The sequence below is a fragment of the Scomber scombrus genome, chromosome 6 (genome assembly GCF_963691925.1).
Source record: "Scomber scombrus chromosome 6, fScoSco1.1, whole genome shotgun sequence".
Classification (NCBI taxonomy): domain Eukaryota; kingdom Metazoa; phylum Chordata; class Actinopteri; order Scombriformes; family Scombridae; genus Scomber; species Scomber scombrus.
The window spans coordinates 2,115,680-2,131,586 of record NC_084975.1 but is presented as its reverse complement, the minus strand read 5'-3'; the positions used below and the strand labels follow the sequence as shown (position 1 = coordinate 2,131,586).

At 39.2% G+C, this 15,907-nt stretch overlaps 1 protein-coding gene across 1 annotated transcript; it reads left to right on the top strand.

The window, feature by feature from the left end:
• Positions 1-1,878: 1,878 nt before the first annotated feature.
• On the top strand, positions 1,879-10,053 carry zgc:172145 (Ferritin light chain, oocyte isoform-like). The gene is made up of 3 exons (XM_062420489.1): positions 1,879-2,059; positions 4,158-4,304; positions 9,682-10,053. Exons 1-3 carry the CDS (start codon positions 1,892-1,894, stop codon positions 9,970-9,972), a joined length of 606 nt encoding a protein of 201 aa, XP_062276473.1. The 5' UTR covers positions 1,879-1,891; the 3' UTR covers positions 9,973-10,053.
• The last annotated feature ends 5,854 nt before the right edge of the window (positions 10,054-15,907 follow it).

Sequence of the window (15,907 nt, the reverse complement as noted above, 5' to 3'; positions counted from 1 at the left end):
TTTGTTTTCATCAGATATTGGTCTAAGGATATCTTAATATCTTGGTTACACATTTAAAGTTTAATACCAGTAGTGGAGAGTAACTTTTATACAGTATATAACCTCAGCATTGTGCATATAAAGCTGGAAATAGGAGTGAATATTCTCAGGTGTCTCACAGTCAGCAGGCTTCTGTATTTTTATAATCTGATCAGGATCTACAAGCCTAACGCTGATGATCCTTCAGTTAAAGGATGAACTCTGTATGTGCTTAATGGACTCATCATGATGAGTGTAAAATGTTACTTAACTAGTAGGGATGTCCGATATTATCGGCCCTCCGATATTATCGCCCCTCCGATATTATCGGCCGATATTTACTTAAAAATGTAATATCGGGAAGTATCGGTATCGGGTTTTTATAACCGATGTTTGTTCTGTAGGCTTCAGCATTTCCGAGCCTGCATGAACGCAACATGGGACGCTTGATGACGTTTAACAACAACATCACGCTAGACTCGTGGGTCGCTAACCGTAGCTAACCATGGCTAACAAGTTCATAGCGTCCACCGCCATGTACACGAACACACAAACAGAAGGTTTACCTCCTCGTTGTTGTTTTTCTCTGTTATGCTTTCAGCGAGTCGCCTCTGTGACGTCACCGTCAGAGTCCGGTGGGTCCTATCTGGGTCCTATCTGAGTCCTATCTGGGTCCTATCTGGGTCCTATCTGTGTCCTACTCTGCTGGAGACAGTTGAGAGGAGCGAGTGAGAGGACGTTCCTGTAAAAGGTCCCGCCTCTAGAAACGGGGCTTATGTCTGTGGTTTGGAACTATTTCCAAGTGTTCCCTACGGATAGTAAATGACTGCAAAGCAGCATAATAAATATGGCAGTGATATATTGGCTCTTTTTTCCATAACTTAAATTGAGGTTGTCTTATTTTGCACAGACAGTGTTTACATGTGGAAAGCCATGTTGCATTTATGTATGCATCCAGTGGAGCATCACAATACAATTAGGCATAATGTGTTAATTCAACAATAGGAGATATGTTATGTTGTTACCTAATAGTTTTGGTGTAAAAATATCGGTATCAGGTGATATCGGTATCGTAAATTAAGAGTTGGGGAATATCGGAATATTGGATATCGGCAGAAAAGTCAATATCGAGCATCCCTATTAACTAGTAAAGAAAAGCTGTTTTAGTCTTTTTAACACTGGTGTTAAATGGTAGATTAGATATAAAGCAATACAGATTTTAAGGACTGTGGTTACACTTTTAAGTTTAATACCAGTAGTGGAAAGTTACTATATTTATACAGTATATAACCTCAGTATTGTGCATATAAAGCTGGAAATAAGAGTGAATATTTCTCAGGTGTCTCAGTCAGCAGGCTTCAGTATTATTCTTGTCATTGGTTAAAGAGTTTAGTTATAATCTGATCAGGATCTACAAGCCTAACACCGATAGATCATTCAATTAAAGGATGAGCTCTTAATGTGCTTAATGGATTCATCATGATTAGTTAACAGGTAAAGAAAAGCTGTTTTCAACACTGTGACTTATTGAATAGAATCTGAATATTGCTGATTTCTGATGTTAAATATAGGAGTTAAAATAAAAAGTCAAAGAGGATTTTGAGCAGTGTGGATCTCACTGACTCAGTCTGTGTGCAGTCATGTTGATGTGATGATTATTATTCTGTTATATAACTTTTGGTGTTTTCGTGGCTGCAGCTCTGAGCTCAAAAGCCCCGGATGAACTTGAGCAGCTGACCGGGAAACAGTTGATCCACGCAGGCTAAATTTATCCTGTGTGGTCGGTGTGCAGGTCTGTTTATTACGCAGTCTTATTTACTTCTTCACTGAATCTGCGCCTCTCCTCTGGATCACAGTGTCCGGGGTTTTGAACATGGCTGAGCCCGCAGGAAAGAAGTTAAAGAGCAGCCTGCCGCTGTGCAAAGCGCACCGGAGCTCCGCGTGCAGCCGGGCCAGACAGAACCTGCAGGCCGCCGTGGAGGAGGCTCTGTGCGGGGTGAGCAGCCTGCTGTGGGACGGAGCGTACCGGCTGCAGGCTCTGGTAGGACACACACACATCCAGCATGGAGAGGAATAACAAGCCTGCTCTGTGTGTCATGTTACTGATATACTGAGGAGATTTTAACAATGACATCACCGCTGAAAGTATATTTGATTTTAACATCATTGCAACAGAAATATGAGTGAATATTTCAGTTCCTCTTTATATCATTTAAGGGGGAATTGGAGAGTTTTGGCAACCAGGTGGAAGTTGCACTATTAAAATAAAAAAGGAGAAGAAGAATCAAAATCTCAAGTTATTTTAGAATCATCATGTGAACAAATTAATAAATTAATAAATAAAATATTAAGGCCTGTATTTCTCCATCACAGTTTTGAGCTTTGCAGTAAGAGAAGCCTCTGAAAAAGCTTTTAGATCTTAAAGGAAGGGAACGAACTGCAAAAATACAACTGATTCATAAGCCACAATGTAATATACACTACCGGTCAAAAACTTTAGATCAGCCCAATCTTTTCCAGTTTTTTATTGAAATTCAAGCAGTTCAAGTCCAATGAATAGCTTGAAATGGTACAAAGGTAAGTGGTTAACTGCCAGAGGTTTAAAAAAAAAGAAAAGAAGGTAAGGTTACCCAAAACTGAAAATTATACAAAAACACTTAAAAATGTAGGTGTTTCCTACAGAGAAATTGCGAAGAAAACCTTTGACTGGTAGTGTATGTGGTTTAACAGTGATAGAAAATCTAATACATTCACTATAAAGTCAATAATGGATCAAAGACTTGTTGATATTGTTCATAAATCACGTGCAACTCCAGTATCGGCTTGTTTTATTATGCATGAGGTTTATTTGTAATGTCAAATAAGATGTTTGTGAAAGTGACAAATAGCTGCAAAACAATAAAAAAAAGTAAGAAAACATTTCCACCAAAGTGATGAATCCCATTGTGACATGTTGATGGTAAATGTGTGTCTATAACTTCCATGTAGTGATGAACATGTCAGAGTGTTTATCACATTAACAGTCTGTCACATGTCTGAATTTGTCTTGTTGATTCACAGACTGATGAACACAAAGAGGAAAAGCCTGAAAGACAGGTTACAGCTGTTCATGTGTGTAATCAATAATCATACTGACTATTAAAACCTTCTAATGTGCTTTCAGTGTAAAGTGATGGAGACTAAATCATTATAAAGTAGATGATCAGCTTCAATTGAGCTTCATCAGTGTGAGTTAGTCATATCAAGTGATATCTGACACATTTACAGTCTTTTTAGCATCAGATTCCCTCTTAGTGTTTCCTGTTGAGCTGTGGTGTAACCATAGTAACACAAAGAGGACAAGAGTCTCTTTCTTTCTTTGTTTCTTTGTTTCTTTCTTTCTTTCTTTCCTCATCTATGGAGAATGTGACTTTAATTCTACTTCTTTAATTGTGTTACTGCAACATGAAAATCACCATTATAACTTTTGATAGGAAACCCAAACAGCAAAATAAGGCCAATTATTAATATTTGTGTAATGAACAATTAAGGTTTTATCAATAGGTATTTGTCAAACTTTCCTAGAACCCAGAAAACCTGTTTTTATGTTTGTCATTTTAACCTTCCTGTTGTCCTCGAGTCAAGGGAGGAAGGGAGGAAGAAGGAAGGAAAGGAGGAAGAAGGAAGGAAGGGAGGGAGGAAAGGCGGGAGGGAGGGAGGAAGAAAAGGAAGGAGGGAGGACAAGAGGGAGGAAGGAAGGAAGGAAGAGAGGAAAGGATGGAGGAAGGAAGGAGGGAATAAAGGAAAGAAGGAAGAAGGGAGGAAGAACAGAGGAAAGAAGGAAGGAAGGAGGGAAGGAAAAAAGGAGGGAGGGAGGGAGGAAAGGAAGGAGGAAGGACAGAGGAAAGAAGGAAGGGAGGAAAGAAAGAGAGAAGGAAGGGAGGAAAGAAGGAACAGTCAAAACAGACAGGGTCAATTTGACCCGGGAGGACGACAGGAAGGTTAATCTAACGTCTTCAGACCGAGCAGAAAGAGTCAGAAAGAGAAACACTACTGACTGACTTTGACTTGAGCGTACAGTCTTTATTCAGTCCATCGTGAGCTTATCTCATCCCTGTGTGTATATCAGTTAATAACGTGATGTATCTGATCTCCTGCAGGCCGTTGTGTTTGAGCGGGACGACCTCGCTCTGCCTCGCGTCGCTGCTTTCTTCCACCAGGAGGCGCTGAAGCAGCAGGACGAGGCCGAAGCCATGCTGGGATACCTGGCTGAGAGGGGCGGGACCTACTGCGGCAAAGACATCCACGTGAGATATTTATTCTCTTATTTATTGTATAGTTGTTATTCCTCTGTATCTTGCTCTGTTATTCTTATTTTTATATGTTTAATCACGTCTTTGTAGTGGTAAAACACTTGCCTTTTTTATTTTGAAAGTAGCTGGTTTAGAGGCCGATAGGGGAATGACATTCAGCAAAGGTTCCTTGCCTGAGTCGAACCAGGGACGCTGCGATTATTTGGCATGAGCGGTAACCACCTGGCTACCAAAGCGCTCCTTCTTTTATATACTTTTGACAACATGACGTATGTGGACACCAGGGATGGAAATTAGCACCTGAATTGAATCAGTTTACCAGCCACTGTGGCGGCTTCATTCCAGTCAGATCTGATCCAATTAATCTTAATGATCGATATCTTGGTTAAAGCATAACAGTGCGCTTTCCACAACCCTAGAGTTAGATCCGGTCAAATTACATGTTTCTGATTGGACCAAAGTGTCAGTTGGACTTCACTAGCAAGCCTTCACATGGACTCTTCAATGCTACTAATTACGGCTACCCCGTTGCTTGGCAACCATCGACTCTAAGTTGGAACTATTTATTGTGGCGCACGAATAAAGGTAAGCGGGAGATACTTTTTTGTTGGAGTTTACAAGAACTGAAGTAAATTAAAATGTGGCGTTACACGGCGGGAGTGAAAAGAACCGCTGAGGAGAGTGTGAAGGAGAAAGAGGAGCCAAGAGAGGTTAAAGGCCAAGAAGAGATTTTTTAAATCATACTGACCATTAGAAGATCCCTTCATAATGCACTTAATGCACAGAGCTGCAAAGTATTTAAAAGTTAATCTGAAGCTTTAACAAGTCAAAATTATTCTTAAAGGCCTTGAAATCATACAAACAACATGAATAAACTATTTTCTGCCAAACTTGGGACATTTTTGGTTATTTATGTATTTATATTTCATCTCTGAGCTCTTCTCTTTCCACCGTTGTCACACAGAAGTCAAAGGGTCGGAGGTCAGAGTCAAGAGCATGTAAAGGGCTGATTGTGTTGCCCAGAGAGGGTTTGGGTTGGGGGTGGGGGGGTAAAGGGGGGGGTAAAGTTGTTGAACCCTTCTCCTTGCTCCTTCTACAGAGATTTGATTTGTGGATCCATTTTGAAACTGAATTTACGATCTGAACTTTATCTGTGAGACAGAGAAGCTTCAGTCTGTAACAGCGTTCTCGTTTTACTCAGCCGGAGCCTCACGTTCCTTCCCAAAACGGCCCATCAGGAGGATTTATTTTACCTCCTGTGCTATCCGTCATTTTGTCAGAGCAGGTGTCTCTGTATCTCTCTCTGTCTGTTACTCCTTTTTTTTCTCCTCCGAATGGCAGAGATCTCATTTTGGAACGAAGCTCTTCATTTGGACGAGGCGTTAGCGATAGGACGAGGGGAGGAGGGGAGGGGGGTTAAGATACCAAGAGGCCTGAGGAGAAGGAGAAGGAGGGGAGGATAAAGCCCCTGGAGACTTGCCCCTGGATCTGGCTGTAAGCCGGTCAGGGTGTACATTTCCCCCCCCCCTGAGTTCCGGAAAATTGGCGAGATTAATGCTGCGGCAGAGGGGACGGGCGAGCTGATGGTGTTTCCAGATGGTCAGCAGCAGCAGCAGCGGTTGGAGGTGGAGGTGTTGGTGGTGTTGGTGGCGTTGGCGGGTCGTCACAGCGTGGCCTCTGACAGTTTATGAGTCGTGTAAAATCGTTTCAGGACTGAGACCTCGGGGCCCAAGTCAGCAGCAGTTTGGGACACCTTGTTATCCGCCTCTAAAGTACGAGACGACACCTTCACTGCTTCACTTCACATCAGTTCGGCTTCACGTTTTACTTCACGTTTTGTTTTAAAAGTGTGAAAACTAATTACCCAACATCTTATTCAACTCTCAATAAAGGGAGGAAACCAAATAAATAACAGCACATCATGGAGAAACAGAAACTGTTATCCTCGGGTCAATATTGTGATATAACTTTAAAGCTGGATTTAGGCTTCTGCATCGGAACGACGCCGTCGCTACGCCGTAGCGACGCTTTTCCGGTCACAGTAAACATCAATGGCAACCGACAGGGAGAGGATCTTGCTGCAGTTGCAGTTGTTGAATGTTGAAGAAAATGCTTGTATTGCACTTCTTCAATAAGACGCTCTTCTACTTGGTCCATTTTCTTTGTGTTTACCTCCCTGATCCAATAGCGGGGTATAGGTAGGCGACCGGAAGTTCACGATACCGGAAATACGTCGTTACCAAACAAACCAATCACAGCCCTTGCGGTCTGCGTTGCCTCGACGCTTAGTTACATTTCTGGGGAGGTGAACGTCAGGCGGCGGCATAGGGGTCCGCGTCCTGCGTAGGTACGCCGTAGCTACGCCCTAGTTCCGAAGCAGAAGCCTAAATCAGCCTTAAGGCCACATTACTGCAGATTTGTATAAAAAACATATCATATATCAAGTTTAAATATTACTTTTGGTCTAAGGTTTTTAACCCTTTGTAGTTCTGCTCAACCATTTGGTAGAAGTCACTTTGTGTCATGATATCTGATCAAAAACTAAACTCTATGGAACCCATTTAACTTTTAGGTCAATCTTTACCACTTGTATGAGGTATGTAATGCACAGACAGACCATCAGGTTGTGTTATGGTTGCTATAGATACAGATTGTTCTATGGCTGCTATAGATACAGGTTGTTCTATGGTTGCTATAGATACAGGTTGTTCTATGGTTGCTATAGATACAGGTTGTTCTATGGTTGCTATAGATACAGGTTGTTCTATGGTTGCTATAGATACAGGTTGTGCTTTAGTGTAGAAACCAAGAATAACAGAAATCACTGCTGACATCAGAGATCCTGCTGGAGACATTTTTTAAGTTGACTTTCATGTTTTCATCTTGTACATGAACAGAATGAGTCTCTAACATGTTTTTAATAAAAGTTTAGAACAAATGAGGTGTGAATGAGTCTGTAGAGGTCTGTAAAACATCACATTTAGGCTCAATGAGGAAATAAATGTATGTATTATGTTGTCATGGCCTCAAAGAGGAAGGAAAAGCAAATAGCACTTTCTTGGTGTGACCTACAAAGTTCAAATAATCCAAAATGTTTGCTTTTTTTAACTCTAAATTGACCTACGATTTTATTTATATCTTTATGCTTTATAAACAGTCAAACCAGACAAAATTGACCTGGGAGGACAAAAGTTGCACAGTGGACAGGAAGACAACAGGAGGGTTAAAGCTCAAAAGTCCAATCTGATCAGTTTGTGTTGATGGTTCACGCTCATGTTTTAGGTGTCATGTATCCGATGACACCAAACTGCCACACGTAGCAGATTTGAAATGAAATGTGAGCTTCACGCATTTAAAAATAACACATTATTAAATTCTTTCCACCTAGTCTTGGAGTAGAAGTTTCTCCATAAATGTCGAACTAATGGAAAACTTCCTGGTCTCTCCGTCGACCCCCACCTGTTTATTTTTACCGGGCTGATGCTGAATGATGGACGACAGGTGAGATGAGAAATGAGACGTTATATAAAAACCTTGTGAACTCTGATCTGCAGGCAAAGAGCCAGATGTCAGATATGAATCAAATGTAGGATGAGAATCTGATATGAGGAAATCAGATTTGGTTTGTTCACACTTCTGAATCTGAGTTGCTTGGAGGCAAATACAAAAAAAATGGTTTTGGGCCATTTCAGCATGTAATGTGAATGTAGCCTTTAAGTCTTTTTATCTTCTTCCTTCAGTTGGATGTTTTTTTATTCTCCGTGCAGAGTTTTGTTTGTTATGAACTGGCTCAGAGTCCACAACGACAGCGAAATTCACTGCAACTCCATTAGTTTGTGGCATTGAAATGACAAGAAACAGCGCCACAATTGAAAATTTGAATCAAAATGGCCGACTTCCTGTTGGAGTTAGGGTATGGGTCCAAGAGACTTTGTTGTGCATCTTTACATGATATATATGTGTACCAGATTTCATTCATTTACATCAATCTAGAGGGATGGGCTCACTTTTCTTAATTACTAATGGGTGCAGTGACGCCATTTGGCCAGCACTTCCTGTTTTATGGTGAAACATCGTAAATTGCTGCATCGCCACGGCAACCAAGTATAACGTAGGAAAAAGATTTTGATAGCTTTTCATCTCCAATATCTTAAAGTGATTCTGAGTAAATTTGAAGACGGTCAGATTAAATCTCTAGGAGTAGTTTGTTAATGTACGATGCGTGTAAATTGCGAAAATGGCACCAAAATCGCAAATTCGAATCAAAATTGACATCTTCCTTTTGGAGTCAGGGTATGGGTTCAAGAGACTTTTTTGTGCGTATTTACATGATACATATGTGTACCAAATTTTGTTCATTTACGTCAATCTGGAGCGAGGGGCTCAATCTTTAACATTTTCAAAGAGGCGCTATTGAGCTATTTTGCGATCCCCATGTCTGTGAACCATGACATATCACATATTTCACCAGGTTGGGCATGCATGCACATTTACGTGAGTTTTGGGGCACGTTTAGGCCAAAATAAGTTTGTTTTGCAAGAATGAAAATGACAATAGGGCCTTCACACTGTTTAGTGCTCGGGCCCGAATTAAATAATGTTAGTCAGTTATATCAGGAATGAAATGTGTGCAAACAAAACCAAAGCTTTAACCCATCTGGTTGGTGGAAGCCTGGAAGGAACAGAGAAGAAGAGTGATTAACAAAGCAGCAGCTAAATAGACTGGAGGCCCAAACTACACAGGTGCAGGTAGTTTCCCTGATGTCCTCTATAGTCCCGCCCACTGGCTCCTCAGCCAGTGGGCGGGACTATAGAGTAATTTTAAAAGTAAAAATTGGGAGAGAGTGACGTCACGTAGATTTTTGATTAGAAAGAATAAGTAATTTTATGGAGTTAGAGCCATACACACATTAATATCTCATACTGAAGCTGTGAAGTGATTAAAATACATTCACAATCACTATTTTATGGTCCAAGAGAACATTTTATAGAAAATGATGAATACAACAACATGTTTGAATGCTGATTTTTGAATTTTTCCAATAAACACAGGTCAAATTTGTACATTTACATAATATAAAAATGTGTATCAGCTTTACAAAAATGAAAAAAAAGATGCATTTTATTTCCATTTTTGTATACTGAGCGTCACATGTAGGAAAAGTCTGACTAAAATAAATGTATATAAGATGTTTTTATAGCTCTCACATGTAAAAATGGGTCAAATTTTACCCTGAAAAGTTGATCTGAAGCTAATATGAAGCTTCACTCGTCCAAATGAGTCAAATCAATGATGTCAGATTTTGTGGTTTTCTTGTATTTATTGCTCAGACTATTAACTAACTTCCTGTCGTGTTCTTCCTGGTCTCCAGAAGCCGGATTGTGAGGCGATCAGCGCCGTGTTACCGGCTCTGGAGCTGCTGCTGCTCCAGCTGAAGGAGGAAGTCGGCGTCATGGTGGAGCTCAGCCAGTTCGCCCGCGAGCACGCCGACCCGCACACCGCCAGCGTCGTCAAGAGCCACTTCCTGGCGCCGCGGGTGGATCGCACCAAACTGCTGGGAGACCTGCTCACCAGCGCACGCCGGCTGGGCTGCAGCGACAACCAGGCGGGGGGGTTCGGAGAGTACATCCTCAACGAGCTGCAGGAGGAGCTGACCGGCTGATTCACCACCAGGGTCGGTTCTGACCCGTCAGCCTGATCCTTTAAATGTTTTCCTACAGAGAATGAAAGACTCAAATCTGATTCTCTCGCCCAGTTTCCTTCTTCCTACCTTACTTACTTCCCTGTCTTCTTTTCCTTCCTTCCTTCCATCTGCCCTCCTTCCTTCCTTCCATCTGCCCTTCTTCCCTTCCTTCCTTCCTTCCGTCTGTCCTTCCTACCTTTCTTCCTCCCTTCCTTCCATCTGTCCTTCCGTCTGTCCTTCCTTCCTTCCTTCCTACCTTTCTTCCTCCCTGTCTTCTTTTCCTTCCTTCCTTCCTTCTTTCCTTCCTTCCTACCTTTCTTCCTCTTTTCCTTCCATCTTTCCATCCTTCTTGTCTTCTCTTCTTTTCCTTCCATCTGTCCTTCCTTCCTTCCTTCCTTCCTTCCTTCCTTCCTTCCTTTTTAATGATCCGGCCCACATGAGATGATATTGGACTGCATGTGGCCCTTGAATGAAAATGTGACCCTCCTGCTCTAAAAGGTTTCACTTATTAGCCAACTCCTCCCATAAAACAAGACGACCAGCAAATACATGATTCAGTCTAAAAAACGTGGTGAAAAATACCTCTTCCTCCTTTTTAGCTCAAACTCGACAACACAACTAAACTAAATGTCTCCAAAGCTGAAATGCAGCTGAAACCAAAACGCCTTCTTTGTATAAGATACAACTTCTCAATCAGAAACCTGCAACTTTATCCTAAAAAAGGGAGTGTAATGTGAATATATTGTGTTTATAATTAAAGGTTTGACGGGATTTTTCTTTTAATAGAAGTATTTGCTAAAAGCTTGACTTGCTGTATTATGTTATAAATCTAACTTTGTAAGATTACCATCATATTTATGAATCGGGATACACGTCTTAAAGTAGCTTAACTACCAAATGTGGCAGCTCTATTTTATGTGACATGACTATGAATTTTTTATTTTTTTTCTCTTAATAGTAAAAGAAAAAGCTGCCACACTAGTTTTACCCCATTTGGCTCCATTTATTTGAGGTTATGATGTCGTGATTTTACCTGAACGTCGACTATAAACTACACATTTATTTAAAGGACCAGTGTGTAGAATTTGGTGGCATTTGGTGAGTCTTCTTCTATTGTGTCTACAGTAGCCCAGAGTGGACAAACTAAACACTAGTAAGGGTCTTTTGAGTTTTTCTTGAGTTTCATGGTCTCCATAGGTTCTCCACATGTTTAGAAAGAGAGTGAGGGAAGGTATTTAGTTTGTCGTAATTTTAAAATGAATAGTGAAGAGAAGAATGAACTTTATTGTCATTATATCAGCAGTACAATGACATTTTTGTGAGGCTTTCTCTCAATAAATAGCTAAAAAGAGGCGAATAAAGTTGCACCATCAGAGGAGCCTTTGTGTAAAGTAGCAGCATAACAATAATCTACAGCCTCACTGGACTAGATGCCATTGAATCCTACACACTGCACCTTTAAATAAATTAAACCTTTGATTCTGACTGGGATCAAAAACATTTCTATAAAGTCTTTAAAGTGTTTGTTTTTTGACGTTGAGGCATTCCTCTTTTAATGCTGTTGTACAATGTTTGGGGAATTTAATGTTGGTATAGATGAGCATATTTTATTATTGCTTTATTTTAAGTGAATCTACTCTGCATAGTTTTGTTCATTATGTTTGCTTCTTTTCCTACATTTCAGACAAAAAGGCATAAAGATCTAAATAATATATATATTTTTATATCCTTGCCTTATATTCTATATTCATTGATGAATAAATGACAAAAAAACCAATTGGAGCCTAAATTAAGCAGATTTTACCCGTCATATATATATATATATATAAATTCAGTATATTAATAATATATAATTTGATATTAGAGTATATTTACAAGTAAGCAGTGATGTGTGTATTTCAACATACATGTAAATCATTTTAAAGGACCAGTGTGTGAAATTTTATCTGCATTTAGTGGAACAGACTTAAATATATAGTGTTTAATTACCTGTTTTCGTACCTTTATAATGAGCTTTTACTTTTACATATGGAGCAGGTTATCTTCCACAGAGCTCGCCATGTTTCTACGGTAGCCCAAAGCAGACAAACCAAACATTGCAACCTCTCTACTGGATGCAGCTATAAATCTTACACACTGGTCCTTTAATTCTCTTATTTATTTACTCACTTAAGTTAAAACCTTATATATTCTTCTTTGGTGACTTTCATTGGTGCAGAGAAGCTGTGAGGAATGTTTGACAGCTGTATGAAACAGTTAGTAGATTGTTTATATGTTTGTTTGGTTTTTGTGATTCTTAAAGAAAGATTTGGGTTGTTTTGTTCTTTGTAAATAAAGTTAAAGTTGAAACGTTTTGCAGCAATTTTGAGTTTTGTTTCCCCCTGTGTGAACACTCTAAAAGTACTGCAGTATTATAGTGATGTAGTATGCAGTATTACAGTAAAAGTACTGCAGTATTATGAGTGATGTAGTATGCAGTATTACAGTAAAGTACTGCAGTATTATGAGTGATGTAGTATGCAGTATTACAGTAAAAGTACTGCAGTATTATAGTGATGTAGTATGCAGTATTACAGTAAAAGTACTGCAGTATTACAGTAAAAGTACTGCAGTATTATAGTGATGTAGTATGCAGTATTACAGTAAAGTACTGCAGTATTATGAGTGATGTAGTATGCAGTATTACAGTAAAGTACTGCAGTATTATGAGTGATGTAGTATGCAGTATTACAGTAAAAGTACTGCAGTATTATTATTTATGACATCATTAGATTATTTTCAGTTTTTGGACTTTTTCTCTAATCTTTGATTTTTGCTGAAATATTGGATCATTTGAACATTTATTGAAATGAAAGCATGTGAGAAGTTTAGAGGGAACAATCACTATTAGGTGGAGCTGTTAACAACTCATAGACATCTGATCTCACCAGACTAAAGCTTGCTATAATCTACTTTTTAAACTTACATTTCACAGATATTGATTGTTTATAACTTGTCATAAGCAGACACAAACATGTTTTATCTAAAGCTTATTGTATTTAAAGCTGACTCAAAATAACAGATTAATAAACCTGATGTTTTATTGATGATGTTTTGACACAAACTGGGTCAAAATTACCACCCAGTGATTATTAATGTGTGAAAAGTTATATTATATAATCTGATCGTGTGTTTTTATAACAAGTAACTAAAACTGTCAAATAAATGTAATGGAGTAAAAAAAAAAAAGTACATTTTGAAGTTTAACCTTCGTGTCGTCCTCCCGGGTCAAATTGACCCCGTCTGTTTTGACTGTTCCTTCTTTCCTCCCTTCCGTCTGTCCTCCCTCCCTCCTTCTCTCTTTCTTTCCTACCTTCCTTCTTTCTTTTCTCCATCCCCCTTTCTTCCTTCCTTCCTCCCTCCCTCCTTCTTTCCTTCCGTCCTTCCTTCCCCCCTACCTTCCTTCTTTCCTCCGTCCTTCTTTCCTTCCTTCCTTCTGTCTTTCCTCCGTCCTTCCTTCCTTCCTTTCCTTCCTCCCTCCTTCCTCCCTCCTTTCCTTCCTTCTTCCTCCCTTCCTTCCTCCCTTCCCTCCCTTCTTCCTCCCTCCCTTCCTTCCTCCCTTCTTCCTCCCTTCTTCCTCACTCCTTTCCTTCCTTCCTTCCTCCCTTACTCGAGGACAACAGGAGGGTTAAAGGAGCAGAAATGTAACATAAGATATAAATCATAAAGAGGAAATCTTCATGTTCACATAGCAGCACCTTAAAATAAATATAAGCTGTGTGAATAACTTTCATTCCTCCGCTGAAGCTCATCATAAAACCACTTTAGTCTCTTTAATTGAAACATTTATGACCAAAAACTTAACAGGAAGGCGAACACATTAACGTAGATTTAGAACATCTTACATTCAGTCGTCTGTATTAAAAGAGCTGTCAGTCACTTTTTCTTTCTCTTTCTTTTAGGAGTGATAGTGATAATCCTTTGAGTGGAGGGTCCGAATAGTTTCATAAACACTTGGAGCATCCGCGAGCCTCTAACCAGCTGTCACCGTTGACTGGCAGCAGAGGTGGATGTGTAATTAGTTCACCGCCTGCAAGACTGCACTCAGGGTTTAATAGAAGAAGAAGAAGAAGAAGAAGAAGAAGCAAAGCAAAGAGGAGGCTCAGCTCATCCTGCAGGGCTTCATATAGCTGCAACATCTGCTCTGTAGCGCCCTCCAGCTGCAGCAGAGGTGTACTGCAGCTGCTCCGTGCATGAGAAGTGATGAAGTTTGAAACTCTGCAGATATTTGATTTGCTTATTTTTACACAAAGCTTTCAAAGAGAAGCATCTTAATGTTTTTGTTTTTTTTGGTGATGACAGCTGAGAGGAGGAGGACAGTAAATCTGCTGCTATGACTGCAGACACACACACACACACACACACACACACACACACACACACACACACACACACACACACACACACACACACACAGAGAGACAGAGAGCGAGGCCTCTAAAAATAAAACTCACTGACATTTAACTTGATTACTGACTTCACACTTTCATGCAGTATTTGCACTCTTTAAAAAAAATGGTGTTCAGGCTGAAGTAGAGATGTGTAATATGAGCATCAGAGATGTGAAGCGGCTCTGGATGAGTTCATCTCCCAAAGAAATGGAGAGAAAATATAAAAGATAAATGTGTTTTATTTGTTTTTTTAAGGTTTGATTTATCTCCTGTTTCTAGGATTTAAGAGTGTCTTAAAATGCGTCTTTTAATATGACCAATAATGTTCTTTATCATCAATATACTCATAATATATTAATTATAAGATCAATATGTTTGTGCCCTGGTTGAATTCATTCACTCATATTTAAGCTGCTGAAATTAAACGTCTCATTTTTGCTGTTTTCTGCTTTAAATTGAGAAAAATTCACCTTTATTTATAAGCATATTTTTCTGTGCATTAATGCCTAAAATGTTGCAAAAAGTCATAATTTTCTCATATTTCAAATCAGCTTTTATTCCAATTGTGTGTAAAACATTAAACTGTATTTTGCATTTCTTTCTTTTTTCATGTGTAAAACATTTTTATTCACATTTTAACCCCAAACAATTATCTTTATTTACACTTTTACATACATTTTAAAATTCAATTGAACTTTTTAATGCTTTAGTGACTTTATAAGATTAGGACTAGATTACTAATGTTTGTATAGTTATTGTATAAAGTACTTAGAGATGGTTTCATTGTTAATTTAATTCATTTTATTTAGTTTTTACTTGGAGGAACTGTTTTAAATTTCCTTTTATAAGTCAAATAAAGGATTACATTTACAGTTAGTCTCTTTCTTCATGTTTTCATCACAGTGTTGCAAAGCAATTTAGCAAATAAGTACATTTAATTATACATAAACTGAATTAAAATACAGTTTAATTGAGTTTAGTGTATTTGCATAAACAACAAGAATTAAAAACAAACATTAAAGCATTAAAAGAGTGAGCTGGTGAGGATTTATGAACATTTTATTACACAAAAAAATGGGAAAAATGACTAAAATATAAGTTTATGAAAGAAAATATCTAAAATAAAAGTTTAACAATAAAAGATAAAAGTTAAATATTCTTGTGTTTTTACTAACTGCTCCACATTTCTTCCAGTATTATATTTTACAGTGTGTAACAGTATATTTCCCTCCTGTGAGTGTTTGACTCCCCGCTGCTCTTACTGCTCTGTTTGGGGTAATTTTACACTAATTACCGTGAAGTTGTAAACCCCTCCTCGCTGCACGCTGATTGGTCGAACGCTGCGGCGCGTCACCGCCCTGGCCCCGCCCCTTTGCTGCTGTCCCAGGTATAAGATGAACCAGGTCATCAGCTGGAGGGGCAGAACAAGTCACTGACAGGACTCTACATTCCCCCAAAACACACACAGACACACACACAGAACT